At 52.2% G+C, this 14,411-nt stretch overlaps 5 protein-coding genes across 8 annotated transcripts; 3 read left to right on the top strand and 2 right to left on the bottom strand.

The window, feature by feature from the left end:
- The first annotated feature begins 1,076 nt into the window (after positions 1 to 1,076).
- LOC144711774 (Acyl-CoA N-acyltransferases (NAT) superfamily protein) lies at positions 1,077 to 2,694 on the top strand. Its single transcript, XM_078585809.1, has 3 exons — positions 1,077 to 1,410; positions 1,824 to 2,202; positions 2,313 to 2,694. The coding sequence occupies exons 1-3, from the start codon at positions 1,212 to 1,214 to the stop codon at positions 2,650 to 2,652; spliced, it is 918 nt and encodes a 305-aa protein (XP_078441935.1). The 5' UTR covers positions 1,077 to 1,211; the 3' UTR covers positions 2,653 to 2,694.
- LOC144711771 (Pentatricopeptide repeat (PPR) superfamily protein) lies at positions 1,823 to 5,086 on the bottom strand. Its single transcript, XM_078585805.1, has 2 exons — positions 2,772 to 5,086; positions 1,823 to 2,693 (listed from the first exon to the last, which is right to left on the bottom strand). Exons 1-2 carry the CDS (start codon positions 5,084 to 5,086, stop codon positions 2,675 to 2,677), a joined length of 2,334 nt encoding a protein of 777 aa, XP_078441931.1. The 3' UTR covers positions 1,823 to 2,674.
- A 229-nt stretch (positions 5,087 to 5,315) lies between these two features.
- On the top strand, positions 5,316 to 10,698 carry POLA2 (DNA polymerase alpha 2). Of its 3 annotated transcripts, none has more exons than XM_078585807.1 (16): positions 5,316 to 5,608; positions 5,729 to 5,804; positions 6,784 to 6,915; positions 7,054 to 7,420; positions 7,488 to 7,583; positions 7,946 to 8,025; positions 8,096 to 8,171; positions 8,371 to 8,433; positions 8,791 to 8,895; positions 8,993 to 9,088; positions 9,183 to 9,275; positions 9,410 to 9,451; positions 9,545 to 9,586; positions 9,728 to 9,858; positions 9,974 to 10,100; positions 10,218 to 10,698. In XM_078585807.1, the coding sequence occupies exons 1-16, from the start codon at positions 5,533 to 5,535 to the stop codon at positions 10,365 to 10,367; spliced, it is 1,752 nt and encodes a 583-aa protein (XP_078441933.1). In that variant the 5' UTR covers positions 5,316 to 5,532; the 3' UTR covers positions 10,368 to 10,698. The 3 variants fall into 3 exon arrangements, with proteins under 3 accessions (XP_078441933.1, XP_078441932.1, XP_078441934.1); XM_078585806.1 differs by having other exon boundaries at positions 8,263 to 8,433; XM_078585808.1 differs by lacking the exon at positions 8,371 to 8,433.
- Positions 10,685 to 13,542, top strand: LOC144711775 (CASP-like protein 5A1). Its single transcript, XM_078585811.1, has 3 exons — positions 10,685 to 11,229; positions 13,017 to 13,149; positions 13,247 to 13,542. Exons 1-3 carry the CDS (start codon positions 11,015 to 11,017, stop codon positions 13,442 to 13,444), a joined length of 546 nt encoding a protein of 181 aa, XP_078441937.1. The 5' UTR covers positions 10,685 to 11,014; the 3' UTR covers positions 13,445 to 13,542.
- Positions 13,363 to 14,411, bottom strand: LOC144711776 (acyl-CoA-binding domain protein). Of its 2 annotated transcripts, XM_078585813.1 has the most exons (5): positions 14,266 to 14,411; positions 13,984 to 14,095; positions 13,854 to 13,904; positions 13,653 to 13,762; positions 13,363 to 13,499 (listed from the first exon to the last, which is right to left on the bottom strand). In XM_078585813.1, the coding sequence occupies exons 1-4, from the start codon at positions 14,394 to 14,396 to the stop codon at positions 13,661 to 13,663; spliced, it is 396 nt and encodes a 131-aa protein (XP_078441939.1). In that variant the 5' UTR covers positions 14,397 to 14,411; the 3' UTR covers positions 13,363 to 13,499; positions 13,653 to 13,660. The 2 variants fall into 2 exon arrangements, with proteins under 2 accessions (XP_078441939.1, XP_078441938.1); XM_078585812.1 differs by having other exon boundaries at positions 13,495 to 13,762.

Here is a 14,411-nt window from a genome sequence, read left to right as displayed (position 1 = left end):
TTAGATGGAAAGATAATGGAAATGGACGGCCATTCAATCCTGTTCTGTTCATCCAAAATTATCATTTGTTGTTCATCCAACAAGCCTACAAGATTAAATGATATAATTTAATATAAATTGACTATAATTAGAGTTAGAGTTTAATCAATGATTTTAAAGACTAGGCTATGTGGTCACGCATCAGAATCTCTCTGTCAACCATCGAATCACGTCATCCAAAGATTTTCCAGACGTCATTGTCACAGAGAAACCGTCATTCGTCACGTCCTCATCACGTCTTTATATGGAACGGCGCGTCGGGGACATGACACCCCGAATGTGATGGGACGGATGATGATGCGTGATGAATTGCTCGAACCATGGCGACATCTCTCTCTCTCTAGAACATCTCTCTCTCTAGAATGCCTCTCTCTCTCTCGCTCTCTCTCTCAAGAACGCCTCTCTCGCTCTCTCTCTCAAGAACGCCTCTCTCTCTCGCTCTCTCTCTCAAGAACGCCTCTCTCGCTCTCTCTCTCTCAACTAGGTTTGATCAAGGATAGAGAGAGAAAAGGGTTAATCCCAGTTATGACGTGGAATCCATCGTGGCTGTCATTTGGATTCCACCTGGCAGCCACGATGGATTCCACGTCATAACCAGGATATGTTGGACCCTACTTAGAGAGCTTGGGATATACCGTACCAAAAAAATAGTTCGGGATATATCTCAGATTTTTGAAAATTTTTGGGACATTTCGTGCAATCAACCCTCATTAAAATGCATAAAAACAACGTCACGGCCGTCAGCCGTGACGGACATTTTGTCACGTCATTCGTCCAGGGTATCCTGTCACCGTCGCGTACACCTCATTACACGTCACCGTCACTACCCCTGCATTGTCACCACCACATCATCCGTTACATTTCCATCAAGGTGACTGTGTGAGGTGAACCGATCATGGGCTATCTCGTCACTTGAGTAAACAAGGAGAATTGCGAGCAAGATTAATTTTTGATGGCCTTGATATTTTCTCAATTAAATCTTATGTGGCCATAGAGACGTCCACAAGTAGGATTCCGGCAGAATGGAATCTCCTACTGCTCTAAGAGAGAGAGAGAGAGAGAGAGAGAGAGAGAGAGAGAGAGAGAGAGAGAGAGAGGAGAGTGAGGAGAGAGAAGGTATGCCGAGGTGAGGGACGGGGCAAAGAGAAGACTGCCAGAAATCGGGAGGGGAAATGGGATCGACCTCTCTCGATTTCTCGTCTTGTTGTTCTTCTGCTTTGGCGCGCAATTGGCCCTCCTTTCGCCTCCAGAGTCTATCTCTCAACCCTCCAAGTTCTTGGTTCTCCCGCCTCCCTGGCGGCGTCAAATGGCGCGAAGCTGCTGATATGTCCAGTGCCGTCCACTCCATCAGCACGCCGAGGCGAAGACGAGGTAGAGCCCCCTCAGCGATCGATTCGCCAAATCAGGAAAGCTCTTGATTTTTTTCAGGAAGTCGGAGGATTTCTTTCGCACGTATTGTGAAAGCCTGAAAGGGGATGGATCTATGATTTCAATTGGCTTTCTTTCTCACCCATGCTCAAGTAATGGATTAAATTACAATCTGCTCTTTTCCCCGACGGTTTTTCTAGTATCCGATGGAGTCTCGGTAATCTTGTGAACAGAGATTCGAGTCCCCTGACCCCGGACTTTCCCCCGTTCTTACGCAACGCCGTTTTGGACTGACTATCTTGGTTGCGCCCGGGACAGCTCGCGAGATTTTCTTTTGGTGGCCACCTCTTTCACGGTGTATGCTTCGCAATTCGCGTGTAAACTCCCTCTGCTTATGATAAATTGGTGGACGACAGGAGCATGCCGGGCTAGCCGGAGCGTCGACCTCCGATTCCCCGCGGGGGGCCCCGAGGTCGTGGTTCGCGAAGCGCGTCTGGAGGATTGCTGGGAGGTGGCGGAGACGCACTGCAGCTCCTTCTTTCCGGGCTACCAATTTCCGCTGGACCTGGCGCTACGGGTCAATCGTTTCGTGGCGCAGCTCGCCGGATATTCGGTGCCCGCGGGATGCATGCGATCTTGTCTTGTCGCCGTCGCCGCCGCACCGATGGACGGCTACACTTTCCTGCGAGGCGTCGGCTTTGCTCAAGGCCTCCGCCGCGGATCTGTCACCGGAATCCTGACGGTCGACACGGTGGCCGATTACCTTCCTAGGAAAGGTCCATTCCGCTCCAGAAGGTGTGGTATTGATTTAACAAAATTTTCGTTCCCCCTGGTTTTTTTTGTTCCCCGGCATGAATTACGACGACGACGACGACGATGATGATGATGACGCCATACTCTGCTAGAAAGGGGATTGCGTACATATCGAACGTAGCCGTTCGGGAGTCGGCGAGGGGACGGGGAATCGGCAAGCAACTGGTGGCGGAGGCGGAGGCCATGGCACAGGTCTGGGGCTGCAGGGCCATCGCCCTGCACTGTGACGAGGCCAACGAGGCCGCGGTGAGGCTGTACAGGGGCCAGGGGTACAAGCCCATCAGGATCCCCGAGCAGGCGAATTGGCCGACGCCCAGGATCAGCCCCGACACGCGCTTCTACCTCATGATGAAGCTGCTGCAGCCCAGGGCAGCAGGAGCACCCGCTACTGCTGCTGCATCCAGTGCCTCACGGCAGATTGTAGACTGGTGATGTACATGGATAGACTGATAAATTAACACGTCCTCTTCTGGCTGTACAAGCGTAGTGAGAGACAGAGCTGAGAATAAGTAAGTGGGGGACAAAATAGGGGTGGAGGCCGCCCAGGTTACCAGTAATCCCCGCAAGAGCAGCGGCCGTCGTGGAAGTGGTGGAAGCGGTAGGTGTCGCGGACGAAGATCTGGCGGTTTTCGGCGAGGGAGATGAACTTGATGGCGGCGTGGCAGTCGGCGCAGATGCGGAGGTTCTTGATGACGCGGAGCGGGGTGCCGGGAGGGGTGCTGAGGAGGCCCAGCGCCACGGCCAGCTTCTCGCTGTGGCCGCAGAGGATGTGCTCCTTATCCTGCTCCTCCACGTCCTGCAGGACCAGCTCCGTGCTCGGGCTGTGGCCCAGCCTGCTCATCTCCTCGCCCAGACGGGCCAGCTTGTCCAGGATCTGGCCCATCCGCGGGTGCGACCGGTCCCCGGCCAGGAGGGCATGCACTCGGAACCCGCCCTCCTCCTTGAGCTCGATCCAGCTGCAGCCGGGGTTCTTCCTCAGGCCCAGAGCCCTCATCCGGTCCCTCACCCCGTCCACCGCGCCCCGCAGGCCCTTGGCTGCGTAGATGTGGCAGAGAAGGACGTAGTTACCCACATTGCGTGGCTCCAGCTCGAAGAGCTTGTGGGCGGCCATCTCCCCCAGCGCCACGCTGCCATGGAGCCGACACGCGCCCAAGAGGGCCCCCCACACGCAGGCGTCGGGCTCCATCGGCATCTCCCCGATCAGGGCGCGGGCGCGCTCCATATCGCCAGCGCGGCCGAGCATGCTGACCACGCACGCGTAGTGCTCCATCCGGGGCGCGACCCCGTACTCCCGGGACATGGCCTCGAAGTACGCCAGCCCCCGCTCCGTGAGCCCCGCCTGGCTGCACGCGGCCAGAAGGCACGTGAAGGTCACCGCGTCCGGCCGCTGCCCGCTGGCGCTCATCTCTTCGAACAGCCGCGCCGCCTCCCTGGCCTTGCCGTGCACGGCGTAGCCTCCCAGCATGGCGTTCCAGGAGACCACGTTCCGCGGGCGGGGGCGGTCGTCGAACACGCGGCGGGCGTCTACGATCCGCCCGCACTTGGCGTACATGTCCACCAGGGAGCTGCGCACGTACACGCCCTCCGTCATGCCGTTGCGGAGAGAGAAGCCGTGGACGGACTTGCCGTGGCCGAGGGCGGCCGTGTTCGCGCAGGCCGGCAGGACGCAGGAGACGGTGACCGAGTTGGGCCTCACCCCCGCGGCTTGCATCTCCGCAAAGAGGTCGAGCCCCGCCGCGTCCTCCCCGTTCTGGGCGCAGCAGGCCACGATCGACGTCCAAGAGACGACGTTCAGCTCCAGCCCCCCCCGCTCAAACTCCCGGAACCAGCGCAGAGCCTCGCCGGCCCGGTTATTCAACGAGAGGCCCGACACCAGCGCGTTGCAGCAGCCCACGTCGGCCTCACTCTTCCGACCCGTCCCGTCTTCGAACGCTCTAACCATCTCGTCCGCGAGCCGGCACTTGCCGTACATGGCAACCAGGGCGCTCACCACGCAGGCATCTGCTGACGCGAGGCCGAGCTTGAAAATGTACGCGTGGGCCTGCATTCCGGCGAGCGCGTCCTCTAACTGGGCCAACGCGGGGAGCACGCTGGAGAAGGTGGCACCGTCGGGAGTGAAGCCCTGTAAGTGCATCGCCTCGAGCGCGCGGGCCGACTCCCGGCTGAGGCCGCTGGAGCCGAATCCCGCGATCATCCCGTTCCAGGTCGCGACGTTGGGCTCCACTCCGGAGGCGCGCATCCGGTCAAGAATATCCAGGGCCTCGGCGGGGCAGCCGGTCCGAGCGTAGCCGCCGATCATGGCGCTCCACGAGACCACGCTCGGCGAGGTCATCGTCTCGAACACCCGCTGCGCATGGTTCGCCCGACCGCAACGCAGGTACATGTGAACGAGAGAGGTCTGGACGAAAGGGTCCTCCGAGACACAGCCGGACACAGAAGCGAGGGCGTGGAGCTGCCCGCCCGCACGATGCCATCGTAGGGCGGCGCAGGCCTTGAGAAGGCTCGGGAGTAGGAAGCTGTTCGGCGGGTAGCCGGCGCGGAGCATGCGGCGGTAGAGAGTCAGAGCAGCAGAGGCATCTCTGGGCGAGCCGGATTTGGACAAGGAGGAGACGACGCTGGAGAGACGCCACGGGTCGGGGTCTTTGCTCTCGTCCAGCAGGAGGAGTGCGTCCGAGAAGCGGCCGAGCGCAGAGTAGGAGGAGACGAGATGTGCGGCGGGGAGAGCGTCCCCAGAGATGTCGGCTCCGGACTTGAGGAGCTGAGCGTGAGATGCACGGATGCCGCCGTATTTGGAAGAGCGGAGAGCGGAAGAGGTGGAGGCGGCGGCAGCGGCCTCCGCGGCAAGATGTAGGTTTCTCCGCGCCATCAGTCGCCGCCAACCGATCCGGCGGAACCGATGGAGTCATGAGACGATCGCCGAAGCGCTATTTCTCGAAGAGCGTTTATCGGCTTTCTTGATCCGCCGGAGCAGCCCTCTCGTCCTCCCGGACGAGACATGAGAGCGATCCACCTGCCGCGAGCTTCGTCGCCGACGGGGGAGAGGGTGGGGGTGCAGCATGTCCGAGGGAGAGGGAGGTCCCCACCATTTGGGTTTTCCTTGACTTCTGATTCGCAACTTGGGCGTCTCTCTCCGCGTCATGCCAGTTCGGAAATAAATAAAGCCCAGAGTTCCCGCGCGATCACTCCCTCTCTTTCCCTTCGATTTCCCGCCCTCTTCCAGGGAATCTCCGGGGCTCCTCTCTTAGGGACGGTGCAAGGGCCAACGGAGACGGAGAGTTTAGGAGCATCTCGCCTTGTGCGTCGACGCCTCGCATGGAAGACGAGATTAAATCTGAGTTCCAGAGAAGCGGCTTCTCTCTTGACGATGAAGCCCAGGTTCTTCAGCAATGTAATCCCCCATCTCCTCCCTTTTGCAGCGCTGTGTTTTTCGTCCTTCCCGTGTGATCCTCACCTCGAATGTAAGGGGCCGCCTAACGCTTCGGTGCTCGTTTCTCGCATCTGTTCTCAGGTTTGGCGTTCTGCATCAACTACAATCTCAGTCCGTCGGATCTCGTCTCTCACTGGGAGGTCTACTACCTTAATAGGTGAGTTTCATCGCCCCTGCTTCCATGTACAATTAATTCCATTTCATCGATTCGTCCCACACTACATTTTTCTCCTTCCTCATCGACCCAAACACCATGGCCGCTCGAATGATTAACCGATCTGACGAATAATACCTACTCTATCCAACACCCGTTTTTCAGGGGACCAGAAGAGACTTCCGCCATTTCAATTATCGAGTTTGTCGAATGTGCGAATATTGTTTTTGCTGGAACTGCAATCAAGATCGCAGAATAACCCATTATAACCTCAAGCAACCGTTAAGAAAAACCATGTGTTTCCATGTCGAGAACAAAGAATGAATCGGCTTCCACCTCCAAATCGTACACCAGCACAACAAGCCTACGTTCTGGATTTTTTAGACCCTGAACGCAAGTTGTCCTTTTGATAAATGCCAACATCTTCCATTGGTACGCTTCAAAATATCCACAAAACAAATTTATCGGAGATTAAAGCAACTAATTATAGTGGACGGTGACGGAGAAACGGGGAAAGTGTTGGAGATTGATAACTATTTAGCATGATGATTCGAGTCCTCGACCATGATTCATTGTGATTGCAGCCTCTGCGATTGGCTATGTATTCTCGGTGGGAGAAGCAAACTAGCGAAAATGAGGGCCGCAATAGGGCGGGGAATATCCGTTGTTCAGTCGGGGACAGGATAGCATCGAGGATGAATACGGTCTCCTTACTCCGAAACAGGGCGTTGTTTAATGCTTCCTCCCCCTTCCCCGTGATTATTAGCGTTTAACTTTCTTAGTCTAAAATCATGAATTCATCCTCGCGTTAGTCTCTTCCTTATTTCTCTCGCAGGAATTAGTTTGGTCATGAAACGAACAGTTTACTTTTGAACTCCCTCCAACATTCAGAAAAAGATGTCATAATATAGATGAGTTGGATTTTTTCCTGCGGTAGATATTGTTTTCAGTTCTTATTTGTATAATCATGTTTTCATTGCAGGCAGTTGTCTGGGCTTGCGGTCGAAGCTGCGCATATGAGTGGCTTTCAATCGCATATTCTGAACGAACAGAAGGAAAGCATGATCAGGGAGGAGTCTGGCATGCATATTTACTCTAGTAATGATATGCACACGTATGTTCGCTGCTAAATAATTCACTTTCTTTACTTTAGAAATTTAACATGGAAAGACAAAACTTAGTCCATCAATACTTCTGTGACCATTCGTCACAAGGAGAGGGGGGGTATCTAAGATGTCATCTTTCCTTGCAGACTCGTGAAAGATGAGGATATCGTCGGAGACGAGAATCTGCCTAGTACTCCAATTTTTCTTTCTGAGACACAAAACCTCGATTCTGACAATACGATGGAAACTTCTCAAGCGAAAGAGAGATCTTCATCCAAGCGAGCTAGCACCAACAGCAATCGACTGACTCCTTTTGGGCAAAGAACCAACAAATTTGTGGCACAATTTAGCTTGAATCCTCAGAATACAGAGAATGGACATAATGAACAAATTGAAGAAGATGAGGATATTGTGATAAGGAGGGTCAAACCGGCAGACATGTGTACGTTGAAGATTCACTGTTCGGAGCCGAGGCCGGGTTGCAGGTTTATGTACGACAAGATTGAGGATAAGGTATTTGCCTCTGGTGTGATGTGTTTCAGGATTATGCATGAATTAACTGTGTGCATTACTTGTGTAGTTTATCGCCCTTGAAAGCCGCATCAAGAAGGGTATTTCTGACTTCGTTGCATCTGGGCTTCACGGAGAGCCTACAGATGCCACGTTGGCCTCCCAGGTAAACATCCTTTTTTTTCAAATGGTCATTTCTATATTGTCCGGGCATCATTTATTTGGTTTGATCTTGTCCACAATCCTATAATATTCAGGTCCAGACGGATGGCTTCAAGCCTGCCTGGAATCCGACATCTGTCGATGTCATCTATCTCATTATTGACCCGTATTCGAATCCAAAATACGTTTCCTAAAGTTCTTGGCCAACTGTTCATGACGACACATTTTTAATTGGTTGATGAATCATCTAGTCAAGGAAAAAGAAATTACTTTTCAGCAATCGGAATCAGAAATCGTTCAAGCATAAGTTTTTTAAAAAGATGTTTATCGACGAGCTGCTATGAATCATATCTAAATTAATCGCAGAAAAACATATTTACTGTCGGTATGATCTGCTGCGACGGAGAAGGCCGTATGAACAAGAATTCTGTCTCGCTGCAAGGGAGGTAATGGACAACATCCGTATTAAGACCATCGTCTTGGTTCATTCTCTCTTTAAACTGGTTATCATTCTAGTGCGGAGCAATCGGGTGGGCAGCGCATCCGACTTGATCTTGAAAAATTAAAGACCTATTCAGTGTTCCCAGGCCAGGTAACCAGTTTTGTCAGAATAATCAACTGTAACCTGATAGGTTTAGATGATCCTTTTGTATAATTATGTTGGCATCGAATTTCGCTTCAAGGTCATTGGCGTTGAGGGAGTAAATCCGAGTGGTCATTGTTTAATTGCGTCCAAGGTGATAGATTTCTTGCCTGCATGTGTCCCCTCCGATGTACCTTCTGCGAAAAAGCAAGCCATGGATCAGGAATCTCTGCCTGGCTCTCATATTGATAATTCACGACGCCTATCATTGGTACGCCCCAAACGAAGATTCCTTTGTGTGATGGCTACCGACTTTATCTGCATCTCCTTCGCAATGTGTTGCCCAATGATATGGCATTATTTCTTTGCACGATCGGTTATGGTTTTTAGATGGAATATCGCTGGGTGTTTTTTCTCCAATTCTATCTATTGAGGTTTTTTTTATCCCTTTTTGTGATTGTCATTCAATCCGGCAGAAATACTGATGATTCTTTACCTGCCCTGGTTAAAGTCCCACGAATTTTCTTAATCTTGGGCCAAGGTTCACGAACGATTTATCTAAACTACGTAGACATGATTGGACCTCGGAGTGAAGTTAATACGCGTTACTCTTGTGCAAATTAATTAGATTGTGGCAGCCGGTCCTTTTACTACCAGCGACAATCTACTGTTTGAGCCCCTGGCCGAGCTACTAGCTTATGCAAGCAGAAAATCCCCGCAACTGCTTGTCTTGGTAAGCTGATCTTCCAGCGCTAGTTATTAGAACTCCAACTTATTTATTCCTGCGAGGTGTAGTCTGAACCTCCGATCTGGTTATGTTCTCTTGACAGATTGGGCCTTTCATTGATTCTGAACACCCGGAAATTAAAAATGGCACTGCGAATACGAGTTTTGACGACATATTCAAAGTGGAAATCATCTCGAGGGTCTGTACTCTACTTTGAGAGAGCTTAGTTTTTCTAAAGTTGGCTTCCGAGTTTTTTCAAAAGCAGTTTCATTTTACTGGTTTCTTCAACTTAGCTCCAAGACTATGTCGAATTGATGGGTTCGGCCGTGCGTGTCGTCCTTTTGCCAGCCACGCGTGATGCTAATCACGACCATGTTTTTCCTCAGGTCCTTCCAAACAATCCACTTCTGCTTCTCCTTTCCACTCTTTTTTCCGCGATTTTCCTTATTTTTATATCTGCTTTTGTGTCGTACTCCGAATTTCTCCTTTTGATTTGAAGCTATCCTTGTTCTCTGCCCAGCCTGCTTTCGAGATCTTCCCACCCGAAGAAATCAAGAACCAGGTAAACGATGTTTGTTTCGCTTTGAAAGAAACCGGAAGGTTCCTGCTTGCTTCTTGTATCTTGTTTTCATCTTGTTTTCTCTTTGTCTTGCAGATAAGCTGTCTTTCGAATCCGTGCGTTTTTTCTGCCAATGAGGTGCGCGAATTGTATATAAATGACGCTACTCAGCACTGAAGAAATAAGGCACCCGCGATCAATGACTGTTTACTCGGGGTTGCCAATGGCTGCGGTCAATCTTCATTGCAAATAACCAATTCTGTTATATCCATGTATCAGGTTGTCGTCGGCGGCTGCTCGGTGGACATCCTCAAACACCTGAGCAGCGAGGAGATTGCACAGATTACCCCGGAAACTTCCGGCGGAGACCGGCTGGGCCGACTCGCCCACCATGTCCTCGCCCAACGGAGGTGATCAACTGCTACTGACCCCGTCTTCCCATCTCTTTTCGGCCCCCTCTCTTATCATCTTCCAGGTAACTCGGCGGAGTTGTGACGTAAACTTGTCTTGGCGATGATTGGACAGCTTCTATCCTCTGTATCCACCGTCGACAGAAGTCCCCCTGGATCTGTCTCTGGCCCCGGAAGCCTTGGCGATCTCAGCGGCGCCAGATGTGCTGTTGATGCCGTCTGATCTGGCCCCGTTCGTCAAGGTAAGTCGATGGAACTATGGCTGGATTATGCGGGGCCGGGATTTGATGGATTCCATGGGTTCGCCCCATGGATATGTCGGGGGAGGGGAATAAATTTGGGGGCGCCAAAATGTGCAGGTGCTGGCGGCCGAGGAGGGGGAGGCGGGGAGGAGGTGCGCGTGGGTGAACCCGGGGAGACTGGCCAAGGGCATCGGCGGGGGCACCTTTGCGGAGCTTCTCTTCGACGCCAGCCCGGACCAGGCCACCGCGACAGTTGTCCGAATCTGACCGCGGCTGTGGCACGCGCGACCGTTGTCCGAACCCGGGGAGACTGACACGCGCGACCGTTGTCCGAACCCGGGGAGACCGACAAGCGCGCCCGTCGGACTCCTTAATCTGGTGCTGAACAGCAGGCCACGTGTCTGAGGCGTGGGCCGCTCGAGGCCACGCGAATCGGACCACCGGCCGCGCGCGCGGACTTGCCCGCCCGCGGCCTTTCGATGCCAAACCCCATAGTTTGACCAGTCTAATTAGTCCTGTGTAATATTCTAAATCCGGCACCTTTTATATTCCCCCCACCCGGGGAAAGAAAGAATCAAAGAATCGGCCCTTCCTATCCCGTTCGTTAGCCGACGCCGTCCGTCCCCATCCCCTCCCTCTTCTCTCGTCTGGCTGGATCTCCGCCCGATGCCCGAAATTCTCTCCGGCCGCGCGCGACATCGGAAGGAGTTCCCCTCCGAGCATGGTGCAGTGACCGTCCCACGCTAGGGTTTCGTCTGTTGCTCTCGTCCGCGTCTCCCCCCTCTTCCAGTTCTGGGTTGATCGGGTATTTCATCTCGTCCCCCAGCCTGGATCGATCCCAGTCTTCGAGTTTAGATCCGAGAGCCGTGGGGAGTCGCGCGTCCTCCATCTCTTATGATTGATTTGTAGAAGAGATGAGCGTCAGCCGGCCTGCGGTCCATCCGGTGGAAGTGTCGCCGCCGGCGGATGCCAATCCGGAAAACCTGCCGAGGGTGAGGATGAAGGACATCCAGGGCACGCCCGGGACTCACGGCGGCCTCGCCCTCCGCCTCCTCCAGTTCGCCTTCGGGGTGGCTGCGATCGGCTTCATGGCCTCCGCCAACGACTTCTCCTCCGTCACAGCTTTCTGGTAAGTTATCTCTCCGTTCTTATTTTTTTCTTGACGCCATTTCTCGGAGCATTTATTTGCTGGTGAGTTCTAGAAAGATACCCCCTCGATCCGCCAGATGTTGTGGGTGCACCCCAGATTGAACGAAAGATAGTCCATCACTTTTTTCTCGACCAGTGGACTGTTCATCTCCCTTAATTTGGACTTGCACGTTCTCTTTAAAAGAAAGAGACTATCCATCCATCTGCATGTTTGCGTGTCTCCATTTGTATGCTAGAATGCTCCAGGTCATGGACAAGCGATGAACATGAACATTTCGATGAAATTCTTTGCGTGGCATTTGGCTCCAAACTCAATAGACTCCGAATTTGTAGTCTCTCGGCCCATGCCTCGCAAATAAAGACTAGTGGACATCAAAAACTGTCAGGTTACATCAACATCCTTCTGCAAGCAACATCTTTCGGAAATCACTCGAAACTTTTTCGGTCCTTTGAGTCTCTGGAAATTTGAGCCCGAAGAAGAAGCCATACCCACTTCCTGTTGTTACCATATCGCTGCTGCTGGCCCTTCACTCTCTAAGTGATCACATGCCGCATCGTTGTTCTGATGCAATAGCATGGGGCTTTTCCTTAACCCGTCCGCGCGTGCCCAGGTTGCTCAATAGCTGAATTAAGACACTACGAGGACCTCATCATTGGGGGCATGCAGGGCCAGTGAACCTTATGCGGAAACACTAGGACCCGGTATTAAGAACTATAATGTGCTGTTAACCACCAACATGTGTGATTCCTTTTGGGAGGATGCATCCATGTTCCACATTGTTCTTGTAAATACTTAGACTGTAGGCTGGAGGTGGTTTATGTGCTATCTGGGTAGCCGATATCTGCTTGTATTTGTTCGAGCTAGATGCGAAGTATAAGTTCGTAAAATTTTTCGGCTGTACTTTTCCTCGCACTCCATTCTGCATCGAGTGCTGGATTATTACGCAGTAACGATGCGCCTAGCTCAGTCTTGTCTTCTGATGTGAATTCCCTGTTTTTTTCATTCTAGGATTTATATCTTATCGGTTTCGTACTCCCTGTAGTGTTCCAGAAGAATGAGATGACGTTTTCTTACGGATATATCATGCTTAATGCAGTCTTAACCTCCTAATATATGATTGCCTTCATAATGAGATGGGCACAATATTGCGCACAGATAAGCTAAACGTCACCCAAGCTAAACGTGGTTCTGTGCAAAGACTGAGATGGCAGAACCTGGCCGCAATTAAGAAGAGTATAATTAGGAAGCTTAACATCAGGGCAGCTGGATGTCTGTATATTTCTTGCCTGGAACTAATATCAAAATTGGGCTGTCTTTGAGCTTGGTTCTTGGATGAGAAGAGTTCTACATTATAGAGTTGGTTTGTGTGATGTTCTGGAATTACCGAAGGGTGTGGGCTACCGGCAAGTAGCTTATTGCGTTTGTTTGCCACTGATCTTTGACTCGTTTTCGCCTGGAGGTTTTGTGCATTCCGATGACGTAGAAATGGAGCCGAATGATTATTATTAGTTAATTGATTTGTTATGAACTCATGTGTTGTAAATGTTGCTAAATGTGGTTGTCACGTTGTCACGATTTGACGTATTTCCGCTGTTGTTTTTCATGAAAAACTTAGTTTTCTTTTGTTCCTGTTTTTCTTTCGTTGCTTCCCAAACAGTAAATATCGGATCATTATGGTCGATTTCATCGTCTCCCGATAGTCTTGTGCGATCGATCGATCCCCCTAGTGACGGACTTTAATCTATCTGCGATTTCAATGGCGGCAGTTATCTCGTGGCAGCCGTCACTCTTCAGTGCATATGGAGTCTTTCGCTCGCTTTTTTGGACATGTACGCGCTCTTTGTCAAACGCAGCCTGCGGAACCCGCACGTCGTTTGCTTCTTCACGGTCGGTGATGGGGTGAGTACTGAGCAGACTCTACTGAAAGATGGTGTTTTTATTAATCCGCATATGTTTGAAAGTTTGTAATGCAAATATCGTGGCGTCGGTGCTGCAGATAACGTCGACGCTGACATTCGCGGCGGCGTGTTCGTCGGCGGGCATCACGGTGCTGATAAGCAACGACCTCAATAACTGCGCGCAGAACCACTGCGGCAGGTTCGAGACGGCGACGGCCATGGCCTTCTTGAGCTGGTTCGTCGTCACCCCCTCTTATCTCCTCAACTTTTGGACCATGGCGTCGTCGTCTCGGTGATAAGAAAGGTCGCGGCCCCTCCCTCCATCGAATCTCCTCGCTGATTCAAGTTTTCCTGAACGCGGTGACTGTATATTCATCATCCCGTTTTCATTTACTGTTGTCTGTGCACATTCCACGGCTCGATCCTTTTGGCTTATTCTTCTTCCCACAAGAGGAAAATAAAAAAAAACAAAAATAAAATTGAAACGTTGCAGAGCCATCTTGCCTGTGAAGTCAACTGTGTTTCGCTGCAGCGATCGGGTCGCAGCCGCGCCTTCTCATGGTCTCCACCGTCAGATTCAGCGACGACACTTGCGCCCGCAGGCTTTCGTTTTCCTGAGGACAGACACATGAAAACAGTAACAGAAGAAGGGATCGATCAGGCGAGGAAAGGCAAGCCGAGGCCTGACGGTTCATTCTTTCGTACCTGCTGTAGCATCGCCAGGGTCCTTGTGGCGTTAGCCAGATCTTCATTCGCCTGCACCCATTAAACAAAATGAGCTTCAAGGGAAAAGGACGCAACCGCGCCGTGTGATGGAATGGCGAGTTGCCCTTGCCTGAAGCAGTCTCGCCGCCGATTGCCTCGCTCTTTGGGCCTCGCCGTCGTATTTCCTCCTCCACTGCGCGGATTCGTCTATCGCTTCCGTGCTCGCCCGATGGAACTCCTTTCTGCGAGGGCAAGAGATAACCGGATAATCATTCGTGACGATCGACCAACGGCGCCCACGAAACAAGAATTCGCGGCGGTAGGGGGCTCTCCAGCAGAGAGAGGCACAGATGCGCCGAAAAGAGGAAGCGAGAAAGACGGATGTTTGGGGGACGGGCTTCGGAGACTGCACCGAAGAGACTCCCGGTCCTGGGCGGAAAAGCTGTAGTCCAGGATCCATAGTCGAAGATAGAGCAAGGAGACGCAGAAAAGCAGCATCCCCAGGACGGCGCTCTGACGCCTCCGGAACGCCCCCGACAGCATCTTGAGATGGCCTTT

Source organism: Wolffia australiana, chromosome 14, assembly GCF_029677425.1.
Source record: "Wolffia australiana isolate 7733 chromosome 14, ASM2967742v1".
Taxonomy (NCBI): domain Eukaryota; kingdom Viridiplantae; phylum Streptophyta; class Magnoliopsida; order Alismatales; family Araceae; genus Wolffia; species Wolffia australiana.
The sequence above is the reverse complement of the archived record's forward strand: the minus strand, read 5'-3'. Positions and strand labels throughout refer to the sequence as shown.